We start from the raw sequence: 23,332 nt of genomic DNA, 5'->3' as shown, positions 1-23,332 counted from the left end.
TGGTGGCCAGAAGGACGGACTTCCGCTCGACGGAGCAAGCGTCGCTTCCGCTTCCGCATCTTCCTCGCTCTTCCAAAGAGCGCCCAGCGAGCTTCCAGGCGCAGACGAAGAGCTACACGAGTACCTCTGAGCCGCCCACACCGCCTTCCAGCTTCACAGCCGCCCGCACCGCCTCACCACCGGAGATGACCTCTCGCGGCAAGCGCGCGTCGGCGTGGCTATCGAGCGCCAAAGCGGGGCTCAAGCAGCTTAGTACCGGTAGTACCGTGACCTCTACGAGCTCGAGCAGCTCTACCGACGCGGGAGCTGGCGCAGGCGGCTCAGGTGGGGCGACTGCAGGAGCAGGTGCGAGCGGGGTGGGGAACGGCGCAGCGACCAAGGGCAAGGAGCGCGCCGCAGAGCAGGACGACGCGAGGGCCGCAGAGGTGCTCAACATGCCGACGATTGCGCCGCGGCAGATCATCGGCGCCGTCGAGGACGAGTGGCCGCTCTACAGGTACGCCCTCGCGCTTCCTTGTCTGCGCCCAGGCCTGTACTGACACTCGAGGTTGTTATAGTTGCCGTCCTGACGACTACGAGATCGGCGAGGCGGTCGGGTTCGGCGCCGCTGCCGTCGTTCACCTCGCTTCCTTCTGCCCAAAGAACGTGACGCCCGCGCCAAGACCGCTCGTCTGCGCCGTCAAGATCATCGACGTCGACCGCATGGCGACGGACGCTGACATCCAGCGTTTGCGAATGTGAGTGGCCTTGACGGCTCATCGTCGTTTCCGGTCGAGCCAGGCGGTCCAGCTGGATGCGGAACGCTGAAGCCATGCTCACAATCCTCTTGTCTGCAGGGAAACGCAGCTTATGGCTTTGAGCAAACACCCGAATGTGCTTCGTGTGCGTGGCGAGTGGATCGCTGGCAGCAAGCTCTGCATTGCCGTCCGATACATGTCGCACGGTTGGTCCCTCGGCTCTTCGTCTTTCCCCGCATCTCTGCTCACACAGTATATACACAGGCTCGCTTCTCGACATTTCGCGCTACGCCTTCCCCGACGGCTTCCCCGAGGACGTGATTGCGGCGGCACTTGTTCAGGCGTTGCACGGCCTCATCTACCTGCATCAGAATGGGTGGATCCACCGCGACATCAAGGCTGCGAACCTTCTCGTTGACGGTACGTGCCGTTGTCGATTGACGCGCGTGTGTGTGCGAGTCCTGACCGATTCTTCCGCCGCAGACGATGGAACGGTCCTCCTCGCTGACTTTGGCGTCTCGTCCTCTCTCTTCCCCGACAGCTCTTCGATCGGTCGCGGAGACGCACGAGTACGAGAAGCCATGATGCCACGCAAGAGCTTCGTCGGCACGCCGTGCTGGATGGCGCCCGAAGTCGTGGAACGCAAATCCTACGACTCGAAGGGTGCGTCTGCATCCTCGCCCAATGTCCGGGATCGCGCTCATGCCGAGAACGCTTCGCAGCGGACATCTGGTCATTCGGCATCACGGCGCTCGAGCTCGCGTCCGGTCGTGCGCCCAACTCGCTCTATCCGCCGGCCAAAGCGCTTAGCAAGACGATCATGGACGACCCGCCCGAGCTCGACCGCGAGGGAGGGAAGCACAAGTATAGCCGCGCGATGAAGGAGATGATCGACAGCTGCCTGCAGAAAGACCCGAGCAAGCGGTACGTTTCCGTCCTTTTCAGCGACTGGCCGTGAAAATGTGCTTATTCGGTTCCCCGCTCAGCCCGACCGCCGACAAGTTGCTGCAACATCCGTTCTTCCGTGGCGCTAAGCGCAAGAACTTCCTCGTGTCGGCCATCTTGCAGGACCTGCCGCCGCTACAGGACCGTCAGCACCGACGTTCGTGTCGCCTTCTCGCCCTTTCTTGCACCCAGCTGACTATTCTCCCTCACCACAGGTCGCAAAGCGTCGTTGAACGGGATTGACACGATTGGCAGCTGGGACTTCAACCCAACCATTCCGCGCACGCCTTTGCGCAGCGGCTCTGGCGAAGACCCGTTCGCCTCTTTCAGCATCGCACCGTCGCCGATACACACGCTCGCTCACCGCCGCTCGTCTGCCTCGAACCAGCCCTCGCTGCCCGACCTGCGCAACGCGCTCCGCACACGCGAGTCGTCGAGGACGGGATCGCACCGCCGGCAGGTGAGCTTCGACGGCGGCGGCGATACCTCGCCACCTATCAGCCCGAAGACGGCCAACGGCTTTTCACTCAACGGCAGCGTGCACTTTGAGGAGCCTGAGCGGGTTGAGGAAACGGCGAAGGAGGGTGCTGGCGAGAACGATCTGAGCAAGGAGGCGGCATCCCGGTGATACAGCACCCGCCAATCGCAATTATGCGAGCTGCTACGACGCACAAGCCTTCGTTCTACTGCTTGATGGCCCGAGGTACCCCAGACTGCGGCCGAGGGAGACGTCCAGGAGACCTGCTCGCTCGGATCCTTCTCCGCGTACACCGCCTCGCCGTGTGATCGAGCGACGACTGTGCTTTGTCTTTCTTCTCCTTTGACGATGCTCTGAGCAGGCTCTCGGCTTCGCCGCTCGTCGACACCGACCGACGATGAGCAGGCCCCCTTCTCCTGCGGCGCTTCCGCGCGGTGGTCCTGCTGCTGCGCCTCGCTCTTCGTCGCGTCCGCCCTCGCGGACGGGTGCGAGTGCCCCGCCCTTGACTTCACCGATTCACTCGAGGGCCCCGTCTCCGCTTGATGTGCGCTCGTCTGGCGTCCCATCGCCTTCTCCCGCCAAGCCGCCCTCGCCCGGCCTCCTTCCTTCGTTCGGGCGCGGGCGCTACCTCCCGCCACCGGTGCAGAACCCGGCACGCGAGTCGTCCGACCCGCGATCGCACCTTTCGAGCGCGCCGCACGCGCACCGCACCTCGCTCAGGGTCGCGAGTGGACTGCCAGGAGACTCTGCGAGGCATGCAGGGCGCGCTCCTTCTCCCGCGCGGGCGCCAGGTGGGTACTCAGCCCCCATGCGGAGTCCGTCAGGATCGTTCGCAGGGCCGACGATGAGCACGGGCGCGGGCGCGGCGCCGAGGGCTCCATCGTACGGATGGCAGGGACCTCCGGCGGGACATCAACATTCACAGCAGCACTTCCACAACCGGCACGCGGGGCGGCATCCCGCATATGCGGCGAGTCAGAGCGCCGTCCGTCCCCCCTCGCCGCTGCATCGCTCAAAGTCGTTCCACCCTTCGTCGTCGTCTGCCTCATCCGCGCAACACTCGTGGCAGCATGCCCGGCCGTCAGGCATCGTGGTCCCCGATTCGCGTCCGAGCCTGCGAAGGACGCATTCGAAGGTGTCGCTCGCCTCGCCGACAACGGCAAGCATCCCGCCGTCGCCAGCTGCGCCTGCGTTCGGGTCTGCCGCAGACCGGCATCGCACGGTACGGTCGAACGAGAGCGGGTACCGCAGCCTCGTGCGCAGGGCGTCGTTCTCGGCGATGGACGACGTCAGGATGGAGGTCGACGACATCGAGGAGCAGCTCGTGCCCGATCTTCCGCGGGAGGGCGGGCAATACTCGCACTACCCGCGACCGGGCTTCGGGTCGCAATACGCCGAAGAGCAGCACGACTACGGGTTCGAAGTCGCCAACAGCAATGGCGGAGGTAGTGGTACCGCCACCGTCCTCCCGCCAAGCGATCCACGGATCCCGCCGTCAATCCCACGCGGCGATGCGACCAACCCCCTGATCCCAAACAAGCGAACCGTTTTCACGCCGTACGAGATGACCCTCCTCCTGGCGCTCTGGAACGGCGGGCGGTACTACCCGTCGACAAACGAGGTCGAAGAGGTGATACGCCGGACGGGCCTTCAGCGCGTCCAGATCCGCAACTGATGAGTCCCCTGCTTCATCTTCCCCTGGGCTTGTACAACTTGAGACTGACTGCTGCTTTGTTCTTTGCGCGACCGCACGTTCGCAAACAAGCGTCAGCGCGCGACAGGCGACGAGAAGTCCCGAGTGATCAAGATGGGTCGCGACCTGTCCGTCGCGTACTGATCTCGCTGCGTGCATATCTCTCACGCTCTCGTGATACTTGAGATAACGCTGACTCCCTGCTTGCAGACCCGCGGAACAGAGGGCAATGTCCTTCTCAGCCGGACCGTCAAAAGTACATAGTCGTCCCTACCTCCTCTGCTCTCTGCACTCGCCAGCATAGTCAGTACCGTCGACGTCTCGTGGAGCAGGCGACGAGCGTCGGCGTTGTGAATGTAGCGCCTCTTTCGAATTAGGTGCCGGTCTTCTGCCCTCGCTCGCGCAAGAGACTTGTTGTTCGGAAGCGCAAGCGACCCGCGCTTTGCACGTTCGCATCCACTCGGGCTACCGCCGTTGTGCCCGCGTCTCCTCGAGGATGCGCAGCACCTGCGCCGCAAACCGCTCAACCTCCTTCCGCTCCTCCTCCGTGCTCTGCAGGGTCCGTGCCCCTCCGTCCGCTCCCCTCCCTCCGCCCCCTCTCCCCCCCCTCGCGCCTCCACGCCCTCTCCCCCTCTGCGCCCCGTGCCCGCCCCGTTCGTCCGGCACGACGAGCGAAGTCGCGAAGCGCCGCTGCCCCTCGGGGCGGTACGTCGCGCCTGCCGGCTCGGCGGGGAGGCCGAGGAGCGTGCGGAGCGAGGCGGTGCGCGCGTGGTGCGGGAGCGAGAGGAGGCGTGTGAGCGGGGTGAGGATCGAGGGCCGCGCGAGGAGGGACCGGATCTGCGGCGAGGTGGCTGTGCGTCATCCAAGGGGACCTAGTCAGCACTGCGCCCTTGAGTGCACGAGAGTGACGGAGAGGGCTTGCACGCACCGAGCGCCTCGAGCTCCGAGTGTCGCAGCGGCTTGAGGTCGTCCCTCTGCAGCGGGTCGTCCCACAGCGTCGGGTCCGGCTCGGCGGGCCAGTGCAGGTCCTTCAGCCGCTTGCGCGGGCGGTCATCGTCGTGTTTGGGCTCTTCTGCTCGGCGCACGAGCGAGTCAGAGAGCGGGAGAGGCGGAAAGAGATGAAGACGAGGCGGACCTGCAGCGGGGACGATGGGCCGCGGAGGCGGCTCGTAGGCGGCCGAGGAGAAGCAACCGCCCTGCTTGTGCTGCTTAAAGCACGCAACGGTGCAGCTGCGGCGGTGCAGCGAACGCAATTGCCCGAGTGAGCTCGACGAGGCGGTGTCGACGAGCGAGAGGGAAGCGAGCAACGCACTAGGGGACGTGGTCTGTAGGGCACGTGTACTTGCCAGAGTCACTCTTGCCGCATACCTTGCACGGCGGGAGCTTGGCGGGCATGGCGACGAGAGCGGGTGAGCGGAAGCAGCGAACGAGCCGGACTCTCGGGACTGCTTCTTCTCAGCAAACAAGGGCAGGTGGCCGAAGTACGAGTGCAAACACTGCTGACTGACAGGGAGTCCTACGAGAGTCGATCGTCCGTCTACGAGTACATGTTGTCGTTGCCCGAGCCCGATCCGCGACCCGCACCGCCCGCTCCGCCGCCACGGCCCATCGACGAACCAAACTGCTCTGCCATGCGGCGCATGCTGTGAAAGACGACCGAGTGAGCGAGAATTGCCCCAAAAAGAGCGAGACAGAGTGGACGCACGTCGGGTCCGCCATGAGCTCTGCCATGTCGGGCATGCCGCCGCCTCCACCGCCGCCCATCGAGTTCATCATGCGCTGCATCATCCTGCACAGCGAAGCATGAGTGGTCAGAAGGGCGGTAAGGCGCGAGTGCACGTGGAAACGCACGGGTTGTTCATCATCTGCTCGAGGCCGCCGTTCTGCATCAACTGGTTTGCCCTGTCGCGCAGAGGAGGGTCAGTACGCCGACTTCGGGAAGCAAGGTCTGCATACGAACATGTTCATCTGTTTGGAAAACCGAAGCGGGTCAGCTGGGGCGAAGCCTGTATAGGGGAAGAGAGCGACGCACGATCTGCGGGTTGTTCATGAGCGACGCAAGGTCGGGCATCCCGCCGCCACCCATACCCGGGAACCCAGGCATGCCTCCCGCACCCGCACCGGGAGCGGCGCGCGCTCCGCCAGCAGGCGCCGCGACGCTCGCGCTGCCCTCCGCCTCGTCGGCCTTGTCCTCCTTGGGGAGCTTGGAGCGCGCGGTCGCGAGCGAGCTCTTCATCGTCGCGTTCGAGGGGTCGAGCTCGAGGCCCTTCTCGTACGCCTCGACGGCCTCGGCGTACTCGCCGATCGAGAAGAGGGCGTGCCCGAGGCGCGAGTAGGCCTTGCTGAAGGCCGGGTCGATCTTGATCGCCTCGCGCGCGTCGGCGACGGCAGACTTGAAATCCTGCGTCGAAGAGTACGCGGCGGCACTGTCGGCACGTGGGTGGGTCAGCGGGTGTGAGCAGGTGGGGGAGGAGGCGACGAGAACGGAGAACGCACCGGTTGCTGAGGTAGACGGGGTTGGTCGGGTCCTTGGCGATAGCCTCACCGTACGCCTGGATCGCCCCGCCGTAGTCCTTTTTAGCCATGGCCTGGTTCCCGCGCGACTTTGCCGCCTCTGCGGCCTCCTTGTCGGCGGCGGTCACCTCCTTCTTGGCCGGCTCGGCAGTCGACTGGGCGGCAGCCTGTGTGTGCTGCCGGTGAGCACTGTCTCCGTGAGCCCAGGTGCGGAGGAGAGCCTGCGCACCTCATCGAGGACCTGCGGGAGGGACTTGGCGAGCGAGTAGGCGCGCTTGTCCTGCTCGTCGTCGAGCGAGACGCCAAACGCCTCGCCGATGCACTGGCCTGCATGCCCGTCCGGTCAGTGCCCGTGCGAGTGCGCCCGAGAGAAGCACGTGGAAGCGCACTCGCGACCTGGAGACTCTCGACGTCGTCGGCCTTTACGGCGCCCAACGCGAGCGAGTCGTCGAGGAAGCGCAGGATGGAGAAGGCTGCGCGCTTCTGGGCAGTTGCGCTCGACATGGCGGGCGGTGCGGATGTTCGAGAGCCAGAGTCTCCTCGCCGCGTACGTCTCCTCGTCGCCTTCTGTCTCTCGATCACCGACATTCTCGCCAGTGAACCCTGTCGACCACGTCCACGAAACTGCTCGCGCCACTCATCCGTGCCAACTCGAGGGCGCGCCGCTCCCTTTTCCGCCTACTTCCACCTTTGATTTTATCTCACACAGCGAAGGGTTGACACTGAAGGCGCCGCTTGCTACACGCTTTCACACAGCGTTCAGACGAGACTAGCCAGGTCAAAGCGGACCGCGATGAGCTACGGTCTGAGGCACGCGATGCTTTGCAATACACGGACACGAACGACATGAGCGACACCACGAGGGCGCAGAGGAGGTGCAATGAAGAGAAGACATGGGGAAAGTCGAAAGTAATGACAGTAGGAAAGAAGAAGACGAATGGTCACCGCTTGCTGAACGAGCGGGACGAGGGCGTCTTGCGGATCGGCGAAAGGACACCCTCGAACGTGTCGAGGTCGTCGACGTCGACGACCTTGCCGCCGAGTTTGCTGTGACGGAGTCGGTATCTCTGAATCTCAGGCGCTGAGGTAAGCGAGAGGAGCAACGCACCGCTTGTTCTTCTTCGTCTTTGAGCCCGAGCGGATGACCATACTCCTGTCGAGGCCGAACTCGTCCGCCTCGCCGTACGCCTCGTCGTCGTCGTCGCCATTCCCAGGCGTGGATGAAAGCGGCTCCTCATTTTCCTTGTTGCTGCGCGGAGCGGGTGCGGGCGTCGAGATTGTCTCTGCGACCGCTGACGCGCGGACCTGGCTCTTCTTGACGGACAGCGGCTTCTTCTTCGGCGAGGGCGCGGGAGATGCGGAGAAGTCGTCGTCCGAGTCGTCGTCGACGGCACCGTCATCGACAAAGTCATCCTCCGATTCGAGGGTGTCCTCCGCCTCGCCCAGCGAGAGAGACGACTCGTCGAGCTCGTCGTGGTCGTCCCCCTGGTCTTCCGACTCCTCCGCGGCAGAAGTTTGGGCATCCTCGACTTCGTCGGCCTTCGCCGCGAGATCGGCGGTCACGTCCGCCACGTTCTCCGTTCGGCTCACCTCGCCGGTCATGCCCGACTGCGGCTCGGCTGCGAACGCCTGCGCCGTGGCGACACTAGCAGACTCGGGCTCTGCGCTGACCTGTGCGAGGGGGGAGTTCTCGGTCGGAGCGGTCTTCGGGGCCTGCGAGGTGCTCGGCGCGGCGACGGCAAGGGTCTTGACGCGAGCAGCCAGCGGCGACATGGATGCCTGTCGCTCGAACACATGTGAGCTTGAAAGCGGCGCTGTCAAAGCCGATTAGGCGACTCACGGCGGAATCGGCAAAGCTCGTCTCGGCAGGAAGGAGCATTCCCCTCACCTCCTCACTTGCGTCATCGCCCTGCTCGCCCTCCTCGTCCTCGTCGTCGTCGTCGTCGTCCGAGTCGTCGTACGCAGTCGAAGGCGTGACCGATGCGAGGCGGCTTCCGGCGGCGCCCGCGCGGCCGGGTGTCTTTGCCTGCTGGAGGCGCGTGAGAATGTCGAGCTTGGCGTTGAGCTTGTTCTCCGCCTCGACGGCCTGCAGGAGACGGCGTGATTAGTTTAAATTGGGTGAGCAGGGTGAGCAACAGACGACGCACCTCCTCGCGCAGCCGTGCCTGGTACTGCCGTTCCATGTCGAGCATCTTGGCCTCATACTCCTTGACGACCTGTGCGCGCGCGTTCGACTCGGCGAGAACGGTCTGCATCTGCGACTCGTACAGCTGGTCCTTATTACAGGTCAGCAAGGCGCGTGTCGGCGAACGGAAGAGAGGATAGTACCGCAGTGCGAAGCGTCGACAGCTCGCCGAGCAGAGCGCTGACGAACATGTCTTCGTCGTCGTCGTCGTCGTACGAGTCGTCCTCTGTGTCATTTCCGCTGCGTTAGCACGTCTGACGTCGCAATGATGGCCAGGAGAGCTAGACGCACCCTCGTAGAGCACCTCTTCTTCCTCGCCGCCCTCAACCAGTGACACCCTGACAAGCTTCGGCTCTTTCTTCAGACTCTTGTCCTTCACTGTCGGCGCAGGCTGCACTGCTGGCATCTCGGGCACCGGCGCGAGGAAGTTGTCGGTCCCGCGCTTGACGGTCGTGACGCTGCTGGCAACGGCGGCGAACTTCATGACGTGCGAGTTCTCGTCGAAGCCCGTCTCGTACGGGTTGATGTTGACGATCATGACCTGCCGGAGAGGGTGAGTGAGCGGAAGAGACGCCGAACACAGGCGGAAGGACGTACAGCCTTGCCATCGCCGACAAAGAAGCTCTGGAACATCTCGGTGAGCTTCGAGTGGCGGAAAGGCACGAGTGCAGGCTACGTGGGAGGAAAGCGAGACTTCGGTCAGTTCTGTATTCAAGAATGTATCGACGAGCGCGAAGGTCAGAAACTCACCCTCCTCCCCTTCTCGCGCTCCTGATTCTTGCGCAGCACCTCCATGCATTGTCCAAGGACCATCAAGCTCTTGTTGATGTTGCCCGCCTCCTTTAACCTGTCGCCCTCGGCCTGCGTATTCTGCACGCGCTCGCTCCCGGCGAGGTCGACAATGCTGAACCGGCTCGAGCCGAGCTCGGCGCCCGTCACGCGCGACTTGCGCGAAAGGTGCAGCGTGAAGATCGAGTGCGAGCGCGACGAGGCGCGGTTCGCGAGCGTGCTGAAGACGCGGCGGTTCGACTGGCCGCGCGCGAGGACGGCGTGCGCTTCCTGTGAGCGGCGGGGATGAGGGCATCAGCTCCGTGAGCAGCCTTGAGACGAGCCATGTTCGAGCCTCTGAGCACATACCTCGGCGCTCGCAACCTCGACTTCCCGCAGCCCGTTCACAACCTTCTGACCCTGAGCCGCTGCAGCCGCACTCTTGTCTGCCTTGAGACTGAGCGCACTGCGCTTCACGGTCGTGAAGTTGCGGAAGAGGCCCTTGAACATGCCGCCGCCGCCATTCGCAGCCGACGCTGCGGCGGCGGAGGGAGTGGGCGTCGGGAGAGGCGAGTCGAGGAGGTCGTAGATCTTCTCGTTGTAGATCTCCGAGTCTATGGAGTGAGCAGCAGATGAGCAACACTCAGTGAAACGCCGAGTGGCAAAGTGACAGGGCCCACAGGAAATCGAGACAGAATAGTCAAAGCCGTCGTCGACGGGAACGACTGCGCACGACGAGTCTCGTCAGTTTCTGCAAACCTCGCCGAGTCAGGGAGCTGAGACGCACCGTCGCCGTCTACCGAAGCACTCGCGTGTTCAGGGATCGGGATCTTTCCGGTCGGCGTCGAGGTCATAGGCGGACCAGCGCGACTCGGGGCGCGCGAGCCTGGAGGGGTGACCTTGTGGCTAGCACGGCGCTGCGGAAAGTTCGAGTACGAGCAGGAGACTCAGCCCGCCGGTACCATGCAGCCATAGTGCTCGAACTGACGCACCTTCTTCTCGACGCTCTTCCAGACCACCTCGACGATGCGAGGCAGCAATCCCGCTTCATCACCTGCTCCACCCTGCACCGTCCACGTCTTGCCGCTCCCGGTGGGCCCGTACGCAAAGAGGAGGCAGTTCTCGCCCTTCTGGAGGAAGTCGCGCACGAGCGGAAGCGCCGTCGAGCGGAAGAACGAGGCCTGCGACGAGTCGGTAGCTGAGGGGAGGTCGGACGATGGGAAGGGAGAGGGAGAAGGCGGGAAGACGGAGGTAAACTTGTAGAGAGTGCCGAAGGTCGAGGGGTCCGGGCCGTGAGAGAAGGACTGCGGCGTTGGAGACGCGAGGACGTCGTCTGGCACGCCCGAAGGGTGCGATGACGGGTTGAGGTTGAGGTGCGAGGAGCGAAGGAGGAGGTTGGACGCGAAGAGCGAGGACGAGGAGGAGGAAGGGTTGAGGCGGTGGTCCTGCGCGGAAAGCGTCGTTAGCGCACTCTCCAAAGAGAGGATAGGCGAACATACCATCGGCGGGACCATCAGCACGTCTGTCTCGTTCATGACCTGCAGGTAGCTCTGCAGAGGCACGTTGGCCGGTGCAGGGCGAATGCGCAAGAACGCCTGCACGAATGGAGCGTTAGTACGAGTCGGGCAATGGGCTTGCGGTATGCGCATACCTTCAATGGCTCCCTCGAGCCCTCGACGCCATCCGAGGGCCTCTCATAAGCAGTCCCGACGGCAGCGCCTGGCGTCTTTGTCGGACGAAGGCTCTCACGACTGGTCATGCGGCTGAGTAGGCCCGACCCGGGCGTCTTTGGGCGCAGCGTCGAGCCCGGCACGGCCAGTGTGCTCGTGCGCTTGGCAGCAGGCGTGGTCGCGGGCGGCGGCGTAGCGACATTGGCGCGGCTGGACGACCACAAGGGACGGGTCGAGGACGAAGACGCGGCGGCGCTGGCGGTCGACGCCGCCCGGGTAGCGGACGCGCGCGTGTGGGTGACCTTGACCTCTGGTGCGGGTCCTGGCGTGTTTGCACGCGAGCTGCGCGTGGTGCGGCGGGTTGCGGCGGCGGACGATGTTGAAGGAGCGGCGACAGAGCTGCGCGTGCGAGCGCTTGCAGCAGGCGCCTGTGCAGAGGCGGCTGCAGCTGCAGTCGAGCTGCGCGTCGTCCTCGACTGTCGCGAGCTCATCGTGCGCGTGTCGAGTGCGCAAGAGCGTCGCGGCTCGCGGGTCGGATGTCGGAGTTGCTGGACGAGACGTTTCGACTCGTCCTCTCGCCGGTTGTGCGTAGTCGCGCAGGTGCTCTGCTCAGCTCGTCAATCGGTTTCAACGGCAAGTCAGACTGTTCAAGCCGAAACGAAGCGATACGCGGCACCCTCTTCTCCCTTTCGCGCGCACAGGATTTATTGTGTAGCCGCGTCTATCTTACGCAAGCTTCTTCCCTATCACGTCACTGAGAAGACAAAAAGCGTCGAGGAACCCGGCACTGCCTTCGGCCTGGCACAAGGCAAGGCACAGCCCATTCACTGTGTCCGTCCGGCTCAGAGACTTCTCAACAGGATGAGCGAGGCCTTGCAAAAAAAAAGGATGTAGCTACACCAGAGAATAAGGACGAGTGCTCTGAACAGGCTGGTAGCCGGTTGTTGCCTCGATTCAAGCCTGCACAACGAATGCGGCCTTCGCATCCTCGCGCTCGTGCGCCGTGCGCGTCGCATACTCCGCATTGCGCGCGATCTTGCGGTTCCAGAGCGTGCCGGCAAGTTGCCAATCGCAACGGTTGTTTAACGGCCGGAACGGACGGCGCCTGTGCTCGTACTTGACAGGCACGATCTCATCCCCGCTGCGCGTTTCATCGTGCGTTTCGAAGCTGAGGCGAGGGAAGGCCGCCTCATCCGGCATGGTGGCGTCAATGTTGGGTAGAAGGAGTGGCGCTCGCGCACTTGCATCGAGGTATGAGACTGGGTTTGCCGTGGAGGCAGCGTTGGCCAAGCGGGAGACGATGACAAGGGTCGTGTTGCCGCTGAAGTGGATCGTGTTCGCGCGGTTGCTGACTGCACTGAGGTAGTTGACAAGCTTGTCAACGTGCTTGTAAGGATGCTCGGACCAGGCCTCGTCGTCTTCGATCTCGTCCAGGTACGGGTAGTCGTCCGAGGAGCCGTTGCGAGGGTGCGCCACCTGAAGCGAGACGTGTAGTTTCGAGTTGTACGTGACGAATGTGGTGCGAGCTGACGGGAAGAGATCCTTTGGGCTGATACGCTAGTGGTAAGCATGCAATCACCGCAAAGCCTAAGGTTAATTGACCTACACGGTGATGTTGACGAGGACAATCTGCTCCGCCAGTTCCGGGTCAAGGCTTGTGGCGTTGCCGAACCCCTCCCGGCCGGACGACCACGACGAGTACACGGCACCGTCAGGGTGTTCCTCGCGTCGCTTGAGGAGCTTCTCGGCAGCCTCGTGCATCGTCCTGTTGAAAATGGTGGCGCGCGTCATGCGCATGCCACCGCCAAACATGAACATGTCGGGCTCCCAGTCTGTGCTTCGCCCACGCTGAAGAAGCCGAGCCTGCTCGGGAGAGTGCGCGAAGGTGCCGGCCCAGGTACGATTGCTATGCGTCTGCGGCGATAGCGAAATGGACCTTGGTGATCCGGTACCGCGGATGCGGCGCACGGTGACGGGCACCATGACAGAGGAGCCTGTACAGTTGAACCGTCAATCATTACAAACAACGGGAAAGAACGGGGAAGGGATGCGCAAGCGCAACTCGCCTTGCTCGACGGCTGCCGCAGGCAGAGCCACCGTCACCTCGAACACCGTAGTGTTGTCGCGCGGCTGCGTGAGACGCAAAATCAGCGGCTTGCGCACGTCAGATCGGGCCAGAAAGAACCGCTTACCGCGCAGACGTCTTCGGTCTGTCCGCCGTCCTTGCACCACTGCGGACGCGGCGGGGCTGTCGTCTCAACGACAAGGTTGTGCTCGCCTTGTCGAGGGTCTGTGGAAGCCACCAGGGGCTCAAAAGCTACGCGCGATGCAGGCACATCGACATCGGTCCCCTGATTGAGCCACATAGTCAGTGCCAAGTCAGTGCGAATGTTCAGACTGCGCAGGATGAGTCAAAGGCAACAGACATTGCGCAGCGTCAAGCTGAAGTAAAATTCAAACCGGCTCTCGGCGTACGAAAACTCAGCCTGATTGTAACAGAAGTGAGTCAGTCATCTACGTACAACTCAAGAAAGCAGTTGACGCACGTCGTGCCCGTGCGAGCCAAAGTAGTCGTCGCCTTTCTGCGGCGGGAACTGCAGACGAAGCTCATGAGGGCAAAGCTTGCTATTCAAGCAGGCACGAGACGCACATTGACGTTGGGTACCGCAATGGAGAACGAACGAACCTGCCGCAAAGGCATGATCTCGTCGACAACTGCCCAGGCAGTCACCAGTTAGAGAGTGTGTCAAGCTGCGATAGGCATGGGACGTACCGGACAGCTCATGCAGGTCAAGCTTCGCGTCGAAAGCGACACGCTCCTCGGCATGCACCTCCCACAATGAGCGGTTGGCAAGTGCGGTGGCTGCAGAGAACGCGAGCGATCAGTGCGCTGCTGTCACCGGTGCCAGCTGTTCCCGTACCGTAGGCTTTTTCGGCGAGACGCATTGGACTGCGTTCGTAGCCGCCGAAGTCCTCGGCGACGTCGAAAATGCTGCGCGACCGGCTCATCTCCAGTTCATCCCAGTACGCAATGTCGGCTGTCGCATTGTACTGAGGACGCTCCGGAAGCTCGATACCGGGAGCCCTGTGCGCTAGATGTGAGTGAAGCAGCGAAATTCATCTCACAAGTCACGCACCTCAACTTGACTACCGCACGCTCCTTGAGCCGGAGCCCGACGGTCCAGCGGCGAACGTCGGCGCAGTCGGTGCCATTGAGGATGAGACGGGCGTCGCCGGGGACGACGACGTTGGGCGAGAGGTCCGGGGCGCGAACCCATGCCCCGATGGAGCAGTTCCAGCTCGAGAGGCCAGACTCGTCCAGAGCCGGCGGGTCCTTCAGTACGGCAGCAGCGTTGCAGGGCAGAGCGAAGGCGGCCGCCAGAGCGGCGGCAATATAGCCGAGACGCATAGCGCTTGTCAGGAGGATGAGAGAAGTGGCGGAGAGAAGAGTGAGGGCAAGCAAGGTGCATTGAGAGTAGGCACCGCACACCGAGGGCGATGCGGTGCCGGCGAGCAAGGACAAGGTTGACACCCCGTGGGACCCGGAACTTCGGGCAGCAAATCCGGAAGGCAGGATGAGACACGGCAGTTCGCGCTGAAGTCACGCAGATCGGATTTACGCACTCGAATGACTAAGTTAGGTGTCTAAGTGTGGCCAGCATACCTTAACACGCAATGAACGTCGGAGCGTCATGAGTATCCGAGCGGGTGTTTCAACGGACCTCGTCAGCTCGACAACTCTACACGGCCTCCTCCTCCCACTCTACCAAGACCCGCTCTTCCCTCCAGTTATCGCCATCCTCCCCACCGTCTACGCCTCCCGCACACTCGGCCTCACAGCTCAGGACCCACACACACGCCCAGTCCTGCGCGCCCTGCTCCTCGTCGCGAACCTTCTCGCCCTCGGGTCCCTCGTCCTCGCTGCTCGTCCGCAGCGCGAGGCCCGAAGAGTTGAGCACGCCGACGAGGTGCGGCATGAGCTGCGCTTCGAACGTCGACGGGCCGCGGCACGAGCGGCAGGGCGGGGCGTGCGACGCCGAGTAGGCGCCGAGCGTGCCGGGCTGCGCGGTCGCCGCGCTCGAGGACGAGGCGGGTGCTGACATGGGGTGGGCGCTGGACGAGGCGGACGGGTAGAGAAGGCGGTAGGCGGAGGAAGAGGCGGTGTACGGCAGCGGGTGGGCCGAGAATTCGTAGCTGCGCGAGCAACGAAAAAGTCAGCTTGGTTCGTGCCATTCGCGGGGTTCAGCAAGACACCGCCGTGCAGGATGGAGTCGCACGCGTCCTTGCAACGAAAGCGGCCGCAGGCAAAACGCACCGCACGACCTGCCTCCCCTCCCTCGCGGTCCTCTCCTGAAACCGCAAAAACACCTCGTCGACGCCCTTGACCTTCTGCACCTCGTACCCCTCCTTCTCCCAGCCACCCGCACCGCCTGCGCCCGACGCCGCCGACGACGACGAGCTCTTGGTCCGCCCCGAGCCGTCCTTGCGCCCTTGTCCGGCCGCAGCGCCCTTCTTCGTGCGCCCACCTGCGCCCTTGCCCGGCCTCCTCGAGTCGCCGCCGTCGTCCTCGTCGTCGTCCGAGCCCGAGTTCTCGTCGACGGCTCCGAGCGTCGAGCGGGGCTCGTCGAGCGAGAGTCCGCTCGCGAGCGCGCCGGCGAGGTCGCGCTCCTTGCCCTTTGCCGCTGCCGTAGAAGAGGACGCTGGCGCGTAGGGCTCGTACATCGTCGCGACGTACTGCGGCGGGTAGAACGGGAGGGGAGAGATGGGCGAGGGAAGCCAGGACGAGGTGACAGGCTCGGCGGGGAGAGAGGAAGGAGGAGCGGCCGAGGTGGACGGGGCGGGCTCTGCAGCGCTTGAAGGCGCCGAGGCGACTGGAGACGGCGCGGCAAAGGGGTTGGGCGCGGCGGATGAGGACGGTGCCGCGAAAGGGTTCGCTGCGCTGGACGACGCAGGCGCGGCGAAGGGGTTTGCCGCCGCCTTTGGCGCTGGCGCGAAAGGGTTGCTGCTGCTGCTGCCGCTGTTGCTCTTGGACGGGATCGCGAACGGGTTGAATGGAGCAGACGGCGCGGTGGCATTGGCATTGGCAGTCCCGAAGAGAGAGCCGGCAGCAGCAGCAGCAGCAGTCGTGGATCCCGTCGTCGCGCTACTCGCTGTTCCTCCGCCGGCGCCTGAGCCGCCAAAGACGAGGCCTCCAAGGTCGATGGCCATGGCGCGCTTCTTGGCCTCTTCGCGCTCGCGCGCCTCCCTCTCTCGCCGCTCCGCTTCCTCCTGAGCCTTGCGCGCCTCTTCGGCGCCTTCGAGCCAGACGCCGTTCGCGCGCCACGCGCGGATCGCGCCGTCCTTCCTGCGGCACGACGGGCGCGGGCAGGCAAAGACGTAGAGGACGCGCTCGAGCGACGAGGTTGGGAGCGGGCAGTAGAGCTGGGTCAGGAGCGGCATCGGACGCGAGCAAGATGCACATCGTGCAGCATCGGGCGGAGGCGCCGGTTCGAACGGGAACGACTGGCAGCAGCAGGAGGAGCAGCGGCGAGCGAGAGGGGGTCAGCCGGACCGAGCTTGAGCAGTTGAGCGGGCGGCAGCGGAGCGGGCGAGACGCACGGGCAGGCCGCCGACGCGGCTGACTTTCCAGTCGCTCAGGTCGGCGAGCTTGGCCACTGGGACACGCCCATCGGTCAGGCCGAGGATAGTAGTCTCTCCGCCTTCGGCAGACGAGGTCCACGTCGAGCGGCTCGTGACCGATGCCGCATCGTCGTCCTCATCGTCAGACAGCGTCGCAGGGTCGTAGCCCTTGTCGGACGAGCGCGAGACATAGGTGGCTTGCGGAGGAGGCATTTTGATGGACGTTACACAAGCAAGACCAAAGAAAGCAGCGCGTTGAGGTGGGCGACGTGCTGAGGCGGATCTGCTGACATCGCCACGAAGACTGGTCAGTACCTTGCGCTGCAAGTTTGTGGCAGAGCTCGTTGTCCGCGCATCGTTCGTGCCCGTGAAGGGTTCAGCCAAAAAAAAGGTAGCCTGGAGGTATCGCTCACGACCCACGGGGGATCCCATCTCGGGACCGCCATCCCCGTGGTCAGACTCGTCATCCAGTAAAAAGATGTCATCCGGATAGGCGCGAACGATGCGCGGTTGCAGGCAGGAATGGGGAGTGCACGCCGGCAGCGACGGGCACTCGTGCGTGCATGGAAAGCAAGACTCACCCTCGATGGTGGCAGTGACTGTGTCTATAGGTCTGCAGTCCGGGCGAGCAAGAGTGTCGGCTCGATGCGGTTGCAGGGAGAAAAAGCAGGGCCGAGTCGAGGTGACGAGGGGGCGAGGGAGAGAGTGCTGGAGGAGCGCAGATGCAGGCTCTGCCTTGTTGCGAGCTCGCAAGCTGCGGCTGTGCTCTATCGCGCGAGTCTGAGCGAGTGGTCGAGTGAAAGCGGAAGCAAGCGGTGCGCCCGGCACTTTTCCTCGCGGCTAGCAGAGGCGACACGTGTCGGCGCTCATCCCTGAGCGGGTCAGACGAGTGCTCAGAGTGGACAGTACTCACTCGTACTGCACTCTACGCCCCGCCTCGCCCGCCCTGGGCGCTGTTCGCCGGTCGATCGCTCTCGCCGCCGCCCGGCGCGACTTCGCGTCGGCACGCGTCCATCCTCGCTCGCCTCGTCGAGTGCCGCGCAGAGCTGCTCAGCCTCAGACGAGCTCGTCCAGCGACCAGAAAGACTGCAGACACGCCGGGCCTCGGAACGCTGCCCTCTACGGTCCCTCGCTTGCTGTCGTCCTCGTCCTCTCTCCCAGCCGCCGAGGCGACCGGCCCGCCATGATCCTCCCGTCGGGGCAGTACGGCGCAGCGTATCGCGAGATCCTGTCGCGCGCACGCGGCAGCCCCGCCTGCACGACCTACCTCTTTGTCGCGCCCGACGTTGACGGCCTCTGCGCCGCTCGTCTCCTCAGCCAGCTCCTCAAGACGGACGACGTCGCGCACCAGACCATCCCCGTCGGCAGCTGGATGCAGCTCGCACAGGAGGCAGAGCAGCTCCGCGACGAAGACGTGCGCTACGCTTCCCCCACCCAGTCCGTGTCTCCCGCTCATCTCTTCCCTCGCTCGCAGGTCCGCAACCTCATCCTCATTAACCTCGGCGCGTCCGCCGACCTGTACGCTCTCTTCGGTCCCGGCGACGAAGCGACTGGCCAAGCCGGCCTCGATTTCCCGCCCTCGTGCATGATCCACGTCGTCGACTCCCACCGCCCCGTCGCCCTCGCCAACCTCTTCACGCGCAGCGACTATGCCCGCGCCGTCTTTGACCCGCGGAGGGTCCGCGCGCTCCAGGCAGGCGGTGGTGGCGGCGGGTTCGGCGCCGCGCGTGTCGCGCCCCTGCCAGAAGAGGAGCTCTCTGTCGTCGTGTGGGACGAGGTGCGGGAAAAGGCCACCGAGGTGGACGACCTCGACAGCGAGGCACGCGCGCGGATCGAGGACCCGTGGAAGCGCGAGCGCGAGGCATGGGAGGAGCTCGAGGTGCGGTTCGCGACTTGCCGTGGTTTGCGAAGGTTGACCTCTAACTGTCTTCGGCTGACGCGCTCCTCCGACTTGTTCTGGACCACAGCCTTATCCGCCATCAGATTCAGAAGACTCTGAAGACTCGGAGGAGGACGAACCGGAAGAAGAGGACGACGACAACGAGGACTCGCAGGGTGTGAGGCGGAAACGGCGACGAACGGACTCGGTGCGTGCAGCCCGCCACTTGCGATGGTCCTGTCGACAGCGCAGACTGACAGGTCGAGCGTCCTTTGACGCAGCCCAAACCGCTCTCGCGAGAACAGCGGCGAGCCTACCGCGCGCAACTCGCCAAGTACGAGGCCAAGGGCGCCTCGTTCAGCCAGAGCGTCGCCGGGATGATGTATCTCCTCGCAGAAGGGCTCGGGCGCGCAGACATCGACTCGGTCTGGTGCGTACACTCGACTGGTCCCGCTGCCCGCGACCTGCTGACGCTGTTCTTCGCTCGTAGGCTCGCCATCCTCGGCCTGACACACCAGCTCACCAACTCGCTCATCGACCTCTCGTCGTACGAGTCGCTTCAGTCGCTCTACGCGACCGAAGTCGCACGCCTCTCATCCTCGTCCGCCTCGCTCGAGACGGCCAACGTCTCTACGACGCACGCGTCGACGTCCGAGCGGGACCGCTCGATCCGCCCGAGCGACGAGCTGCGCTTCTGCCTGTTCCGCCACTGGAACCTGTACGACGCCATGTACCACTCGGGGTACCTCGGCGGGAGGATGAAGCTGTGGACCGTCGAGGGGCGGAAAAAGCTCAGCGGCTTGCTCGCAAAGATGGGGTGCGTCGTGCGGTTCCGCTTCCTTCTTTGACTCTCCGGCTGCTCTTGCCGAGGAGTCGAGTAGTTGCGGAGATACGCGTGATACTGACTCGTTTGCGCATCGCAGCCTCTCGCTCTCCGAGTCGTCCGAGACGTACGCGCACATGTCGTCCGACCTGAAGGCCTCGCTCTTCCCGATGCTCTCGGAGCAACGCGCCGCCTACGCCCTCTGGGACCTGACGTACCCTTCCTTCGTGCGCAAGTCGGGCTGGCGCGTCGACCTCTCCGCGTCCGACTGCGTCGAGGCGCTCGCGGCCATGCTCGAAGCCGCGACGGGCGTCCGGCTCGACTTCTCCACCGCGGTTGACGGGCGGAGAGCGCTCGTCGGCGGCGAGGAGGCGGGTGGGCGGGGCGGCGGCGGCGGCGGACAGCACGACGCGGCGACGCAGCATGGCGGGAGGGAAGAGTGGGCCGAGGGGATCCGCGGGTGGCTCGCGCGCGGCGCAGACGGTGCAGAGGGCAACAAGGAGAACCGGAGACCCGGGCAGGCGGCGGGGGACGAGGACGAGGGGATGACGGAGAAGGAGAAGCGGGACCGGCGCGACCAGGACGAGAGCGAGGCGCGGAGGCGAAACTTCTGGCACGCGTGGGACGCGCTCGACCCCGAAGAGTGCGCTCAGGTCCTCTCACTGAGGCGAGGCGACCGACTGACCCGCGTGCGGCCCTGCAGCACGACACTGCTTCGCCGCGCTCTGCCGCTGTCCATGGCGCTGCACCGCGCCGTCATCTCGCAGGGCTCGTTCCTCTTCGACAAGCAGGGCGTGCGCCTCTTCCGCTCGTACCGCCTCGCCATCCTCAAGGAAGGGCCCGACCTCCTCGTCTTCCAGCACCCGGCGACGCTCCTCCGGCTCGCGCACTGGCTCGTCGACTCAATCCGCTCGATTCTCGAGCACACGGCCGGTGGCGGAGGCGCGAACGCCAAAAACCTGCCCCTCGTCGTCGCCGCGCTCAACGAGAAGAGCGACAAGTTCCTCGTCGTCGGCGTCGTGCCAGCCGACGAGTTTGGCGACGTGCGCCGCAAGTGCGTCCTCTTCCTCTTCTGTTCCATGCTCGCGTGTCGTCAGGGCTTGCTAACCTGCCCCTCTTGACAGTCGCTTCGGCCGCGCGTTCGAGGAGGCCGCGATTCGCAGTCGAGCAAAGGCGCAGCAGCGCTACTTCGACGCCAGTGTCGTCGAGGTCCGCAAGGACGACTTTGACAAGTTCCTGGTGCGTCCACTTGCTCGCCAACTTGCCTCGCGATATTGAGCTGACCCTGTCTGTTTGCGATATCGCAGAAGGACCTCTCGATGGCCTAAAGTGACCTCTCATTCGAAACGCACCACTTGCATACTCTCGCATACCCGCTCTGCACAACTCGCACGCCCTGTTGACCGCATGTCTCCCGCTCACGTCGCATACCCCGTTGTCATCGTTCTGCCCTTCCCCTTTCCTCGGTTACTGCCTTGCACGTTTACCTGCTGCTTCACCTTGTCCTCTCTCGCCTTGTTGGAACGTCGTACTTGTGTCCTCAGCGGGATTGCCATGCCCCCGTATGCTGCACTGTAAGACGGCGGACAGTCGGCTGGCAAAGGTAAGGCACGAAAAGCTATTACAGAGTGCAAGGTACGGGCAATCATGCGGCACGATGCCGCATGCGTAGTGTCCCTTTGCCACCTTCGGGTGGAACGCCGTTGTACGGTGCTGCTGATGGAATGGGTTCAGCGGCTCTGGCCACTGCGGCTCGCGCCTCGGCTGAGTCCTGGTCAGGAGGGCGAAAGCAGTCCCAATTCTCCAAATCAGGACGCGAGGTCAGGAGCTTGTTTGCAATCATCTCATCATGATGCGGGATGGAGAGGGGCCAAACTGCGCGGCAGACCGATGTGTGAGTATGAAGAGACACGGCGCAGCAGAGACATCACGGCTCACGCGAGTGCACAGCTCGGATAGGTAGGCCCGTCAATTCGCCAGCTGGCGTGAGAGCCAGGATCCTCCGGACGTCTGAGCTCGCATCCCGCTCCCGATGGAAAGCAAAGTAGCGCTGGCGAACGACGTGAAGGGCTGCTTGAAAACATCAGCTGAGGGAAAAAGCGCGGAATGGAACCAGGGCACTCGCACCTAGGAGAGCTATGTGTCGATTTAGGCGCCTTGCCATTAGACTCCCCTCTTGCTCCGCCAGCCGATCGTACAGGTCGTTGTCGCCGCGTTCCTCGCCCCTCAAGACGGCTCCGCGTCGCCGGCAGAGCTCCGCGCACGCGGCCTCGTCGCGCTCTTCATCAGCCTCGAGGAGCGGCCAGACGTCGGGGTGAATGAGCTGGAAAAGTACTCGAGCGAGAGGGTCCACGGCGGCGGGCCGGCACGAGTCTGAACAAGGCCCGGGTCGAACGACGGGCAGTACGGGAGGAGTGACTGGTGAAGTAGACCCCACGGAAGGAGCTGGACGATGCCCTCGACCGGCACTTGCGGTGTAGGAGGGTCGGGAACCGCCATCAGAGCGATGAGGCGATGAGGCGATGCGGGTGCGGGGAGTGGACGAAGAGCGTCTCCGGCGTGCGCCGTGGGCAGCAGGTAGGCAGGACCAAGCGTGGACGGTGCTTGACGAGCGCAGAGCGAGGCGCGAGGTGGGGAAAGAAGCAGCGTTCAGGATGGAGGCGGTGCTTGCGTGCCCCTGCGCGCTCAGCGACTCCCAAGCAGCCTGGTCCGTAGGCTGAAGACTCCCATGTCTCGCGTAGATCCCACAGCAGTATGCGCTCAAATGAACATGAATTTGACACGCTTACAGGCGCATCTACACCGCTCACACCCGCCCTTCTTCCAGCTCCCGCACCTCGTCTGCTTCTCGCGCAGCCTGCGCCGCACGAGTCGAGCGTCGGATCTCGCTCCATACAGTCGATAGTCGGAGATCGGCAATGAGCGGCGTGCGGGTGTACTGGGAGGGCGGGCCGGACGCGAGCGGCTTGAATGAGCCTGCGGCAGAGACCGAGACATCAGTGAGCTGCAGCGACTGCGCGCGCTTGCGACAAGACGCACCCATGCCGAGTGCAACCGCCTCGTCCTCGAGTGCGTCGAAATCGTCCGCTTCGACGTCGTCTGTATCCTCGAGCGGAACACCTTCGTACCCTCGCCGGCTTTGGCGCCTCTGTCGCGCCGCCACGCTCGCGCTGCTCCGCCGCCGCTTTCTCCTCCTTCGAGCGCCTCCCGCAGCATCTGCCTGCGTCTCCCCCTCATCCTCGTCCAGAGCGCCCTCGTCCCCTTCGAGCTCGTCGACGCCGAGCAGAACGGCGTAGTCCCGTGCGCCTTCTCCAGACGCCGCATCGAGATCGTTCGGAACGGTTGCGGCGAAGGCAAGGAGGAGGGTCGTGAGCTGGCAGAGGGAGAGGAGCAAGTCGACGAGGAGGAGGTGCAGGAGGGACGGCGTGACAGCTGCGTCGTAGCGATCGTGTCCGTCAGTCGTACACGGCCACAAACAAGATACAAGCTCTGTCTCGTGAACGCACCCTGACCGACAAAGTCGAGGATGATGCCTCGTTGGTACGTCCCCCTCGGGCCCTTGGTCCCCCTGCTGCCCGTCACCGCATGTGCCGCGGCTGCTACGAGCGCCTGCGTGGCCCAGAGAGCGACAAAAAAGCGCAAGCTGCGCTTCGGGTGGTTGCGGCGCGGGTTGGTGAGGTTCCACTGCGTGAAGACGCGGAGCGCGAGGACGACGACGTGCGCGGGCGAGAGGATGTACGAGACGACGGCGAGAGCGTGCGACGCGAACGAGAGCGACAGGAGCGCGTGCAGCAAGTATGTCGAGTGCAGCGGCGACAAGTCGCAAGTGGGCGCCACGGTGGGCGGTTCGGGAGGGGGAAAGGGGGCGCAGGCAGCGCGTTGCGGTCGCCAGACAGTGCACTGGACTCTTTCGAGGAACTCTACGTGCCACAACGGAGCGCCGAGGACTGGAGTGCGGTGGACAGGCGAAACGGATCCGCGGGCGGTGAGGCGGTGCTGGCGAAACGCAATCAACATTCTC

General features: G+C 64.3%; 9 protein-coding genes across 9 annotated transcripts; 3 read left to right on the top strand and 6 right to left on the bottom strand.

Moving 5' to 3' along the window:
* Nucleotides 1-185: 185 nt before the first annotated feature.
* JCM10292_002787 (uncharacterized protein) lies at nt 186-2,310 on the top strand (the record flags this gene model as incomplete). Its single annotated transcript, XM_076648143.1, has 8 exons — nt 186-496; nt 558-737; nt 837-943; nt 1,002-1,157; nt 1,221-1,400; nt 1,460-1,661; nt 1,724-1,839; nt 1,898-2,310. The coding sequence occupies 8 exons, from the start codon at nt 186-188 to the stop codon at nt 2,308-2,310; spliced, it is 1,665 nt and encodes a 554-aa protein (XP_076506366.1).
* Nucleotides 2,311-2,557: 247 nt separating this feature from the next.
* Nucleotides 2,558-3,997, top strand: JCM10292_002786 (uncharacterized protein; the record flags this gene model as incomplete). Its single annotated transcript, XM_076648142.1, has 2 exons — nt 2,558-3,817; nt 3,932-3,997. The coding sequence occupies 2 exons, from the start codon at nt 2,558-2,560 to the stop codon at nt 3,995-3,997; spliced, it is 1,326 nt and encodes a 441-aa protein (XP_076506365.1).
* Nucleotides 3,998-4,318: 321 nt separating this feature from the next.
* On the bottom strand, nt 4,319-5,248 carry JCM10292_002785 (zinc finger HIT domain-containing protein; the record flags this gene model as incomplete). The annotated part of the gene is made up of 4 exons (XM_076648141.1): nt 4,319-4,704; nt 4,782-4,925; nt 4,989-5,083; nt 5,166-5,248. 4 exons carry the CDS (start codon nt 5,246-5,248, stop codon nt 4,319-4,321), a joined length of 708 nt encoding a protein of 235 aa, XP_076506364.1.
* A 142-nt stretch (nt 5,249-5,390) lies between these two features.
* On the bottom strand, nt 5,391-6,871 carry JCM10292_002784 (uncharacterized protein; the record flags this gene model as incomplete). The annotated part of the gene is made up of 8 exons (XM_076648140.1): nt 5,391-5,496; nt 5,559-5,642; nt 5,705-5,755; nt 5,814-5,821; nt 5,886-6,279; nt 6,350-6,534; nt 6,597-6,694; nt 6,757-6,871. The coding sequence occupies 8 exons, from the start codon at nt 6,869-6,871 to the stop codon at nt 5,391-5,393; spliced, it is 1,041 nt and encodes a 346-aa protein (XP_076506363.1).
* Nucleotides 6,872-7,308: 437 nt separating this feature from the next.
* On the bottom strand, nt 7,309-11,481 carry JCM10292_002783 (uncharacterized protein; the record flags this gene model as incomplete). The annotated part of the gene is made up of 14 exons (XM_076648139.1): nt 7,309-7,414; nt 7,476-8,146; nt 8,208-8,453; nt 8,515-8,637; nt 8,696-8,778; nt 8,844-9,093; nt 9,150-9,224; nt 9,303-9,611; nt 9,690-9,934; nt 10,001-10,045; nt 10,108-10,237; nt 10,313-10,765; nt 10,820-10,915; nt 10,972-11,481. 14 exons carry the CDS (start codon nt 11,479-11,481, stop codon nt 7,309-7,311), a joined length of 3,342 nt encoding a protein of 1,113 aa, XP_076506362.1.
* Nucleotides 11,482-11,944: 463 nt separating this feature from the next.
* On the bottom strand, nt 11,945-14,399 carry JCM10292_002782 (uncharacterized protein; the record flags this gene model as incomplete). The annotated part of the gene is made up of 10 exons (XM_076648138.1): nt 11,945-12,539; nt 12,597-12,904; nt 13,016-13,120; nt 13,183-13,341; nt 13,417-13,476; nt 13,537-13,584; nt 13,641-13,705; nt 13,764-13,853; nt 13,912-14,075; nt 14,128-14,399. 10 exons carry the CDS (start codon nt 14,397-14,399, stop codon nt 11,945-11,947), a joined length of 1,866 nt encoding a protein of 621 aa, XP_076506361.1.
* Nucleotides 14,400-14,730: 331 nt separating this feature from the next.
* JCM10292_002781 (uncharacterized protein) lies at nt 14,731-16,822 on the bottom strand (the record flags this gene model as incomplete). Its single annotated transcript, XM_076648137.1, has 3 exons — nt 14,731-15,184; nt 15,306-16,492; nt 16,589-16,822. The coding sequence occupies 3 exons, from the start codon at nt 16,820-16,822 to the stop codon at nt 14,731-14,733; spliced, it is 1,875 nt and encodes a 624-aa protein (XP_076506360.1).
* A 970-nt stretch (nt 16,823-17,792) lies between these two features.
* CDC45 (DNA replication initiation factor CDC45) lies at nt 17,793-20,639 on the top strand (the record flags this gene model as incomplete). The annotated part of the gene is made up of 9 exons (XM_076648136.1): nt 17,793-18,023; nt 18,084-18,488; nt 18,577-18,696; nt 18,770-18,918; nt 18,979-19,305; nt 19,412-19,954; nt 20,015-20,365; nt 20,436-20,550; nt 20,619-20,639. 9 exons carry the CDS (start codon nt 17,793-17,795, stop codon nt 20,637-20,639), a joined length of 2,262 nt encoding a protein of 753 aa, XP_076506359.1.
* Nucleotides 20,640-22,117: 1,478 nt separating this feature from the next.
* Nucleotides 22,118-23,328, bottom strand: JCM10292_002779 (uncharacterized protein; the record flags this gene model as incomplete). Its single annotated transcript, XM_076648135.1, has 3 exons — nt 22,118-22,287; nt 22,351-22,743; nt 22,818-23,328. 3 exons carry the CDS (start codon nt 23,326-23,328, stop codon nt 22,118-22,120), a joined length of 1,074 nt encoding a protein of 357 aa, XP_076506358.1.
* Between the last annotated feature and the right edge of the window lie 4 nt (nt 23,329-23,332).

This window comes from Rhodotorula paludigena, assembly GCF_050403205.1.
Source record: "Rhodotorula paludigena JCM10292 DNA, Rt_paludigena_JCM10292v1_ctg13, whole genome shotgun sequence".
Lineage (NCBI taxonomy): Eukaryota > Fungi > Basidiomycota > Microbotryomycetes > Sporidiobolales > Sporidiobolaceae > Rhodotorula > Rhodotorula paludigena.
Note: the sequence above shows the minus strand (reverse complement) of the source record. Positions and strands in the feature narration are given on the sequence as shown.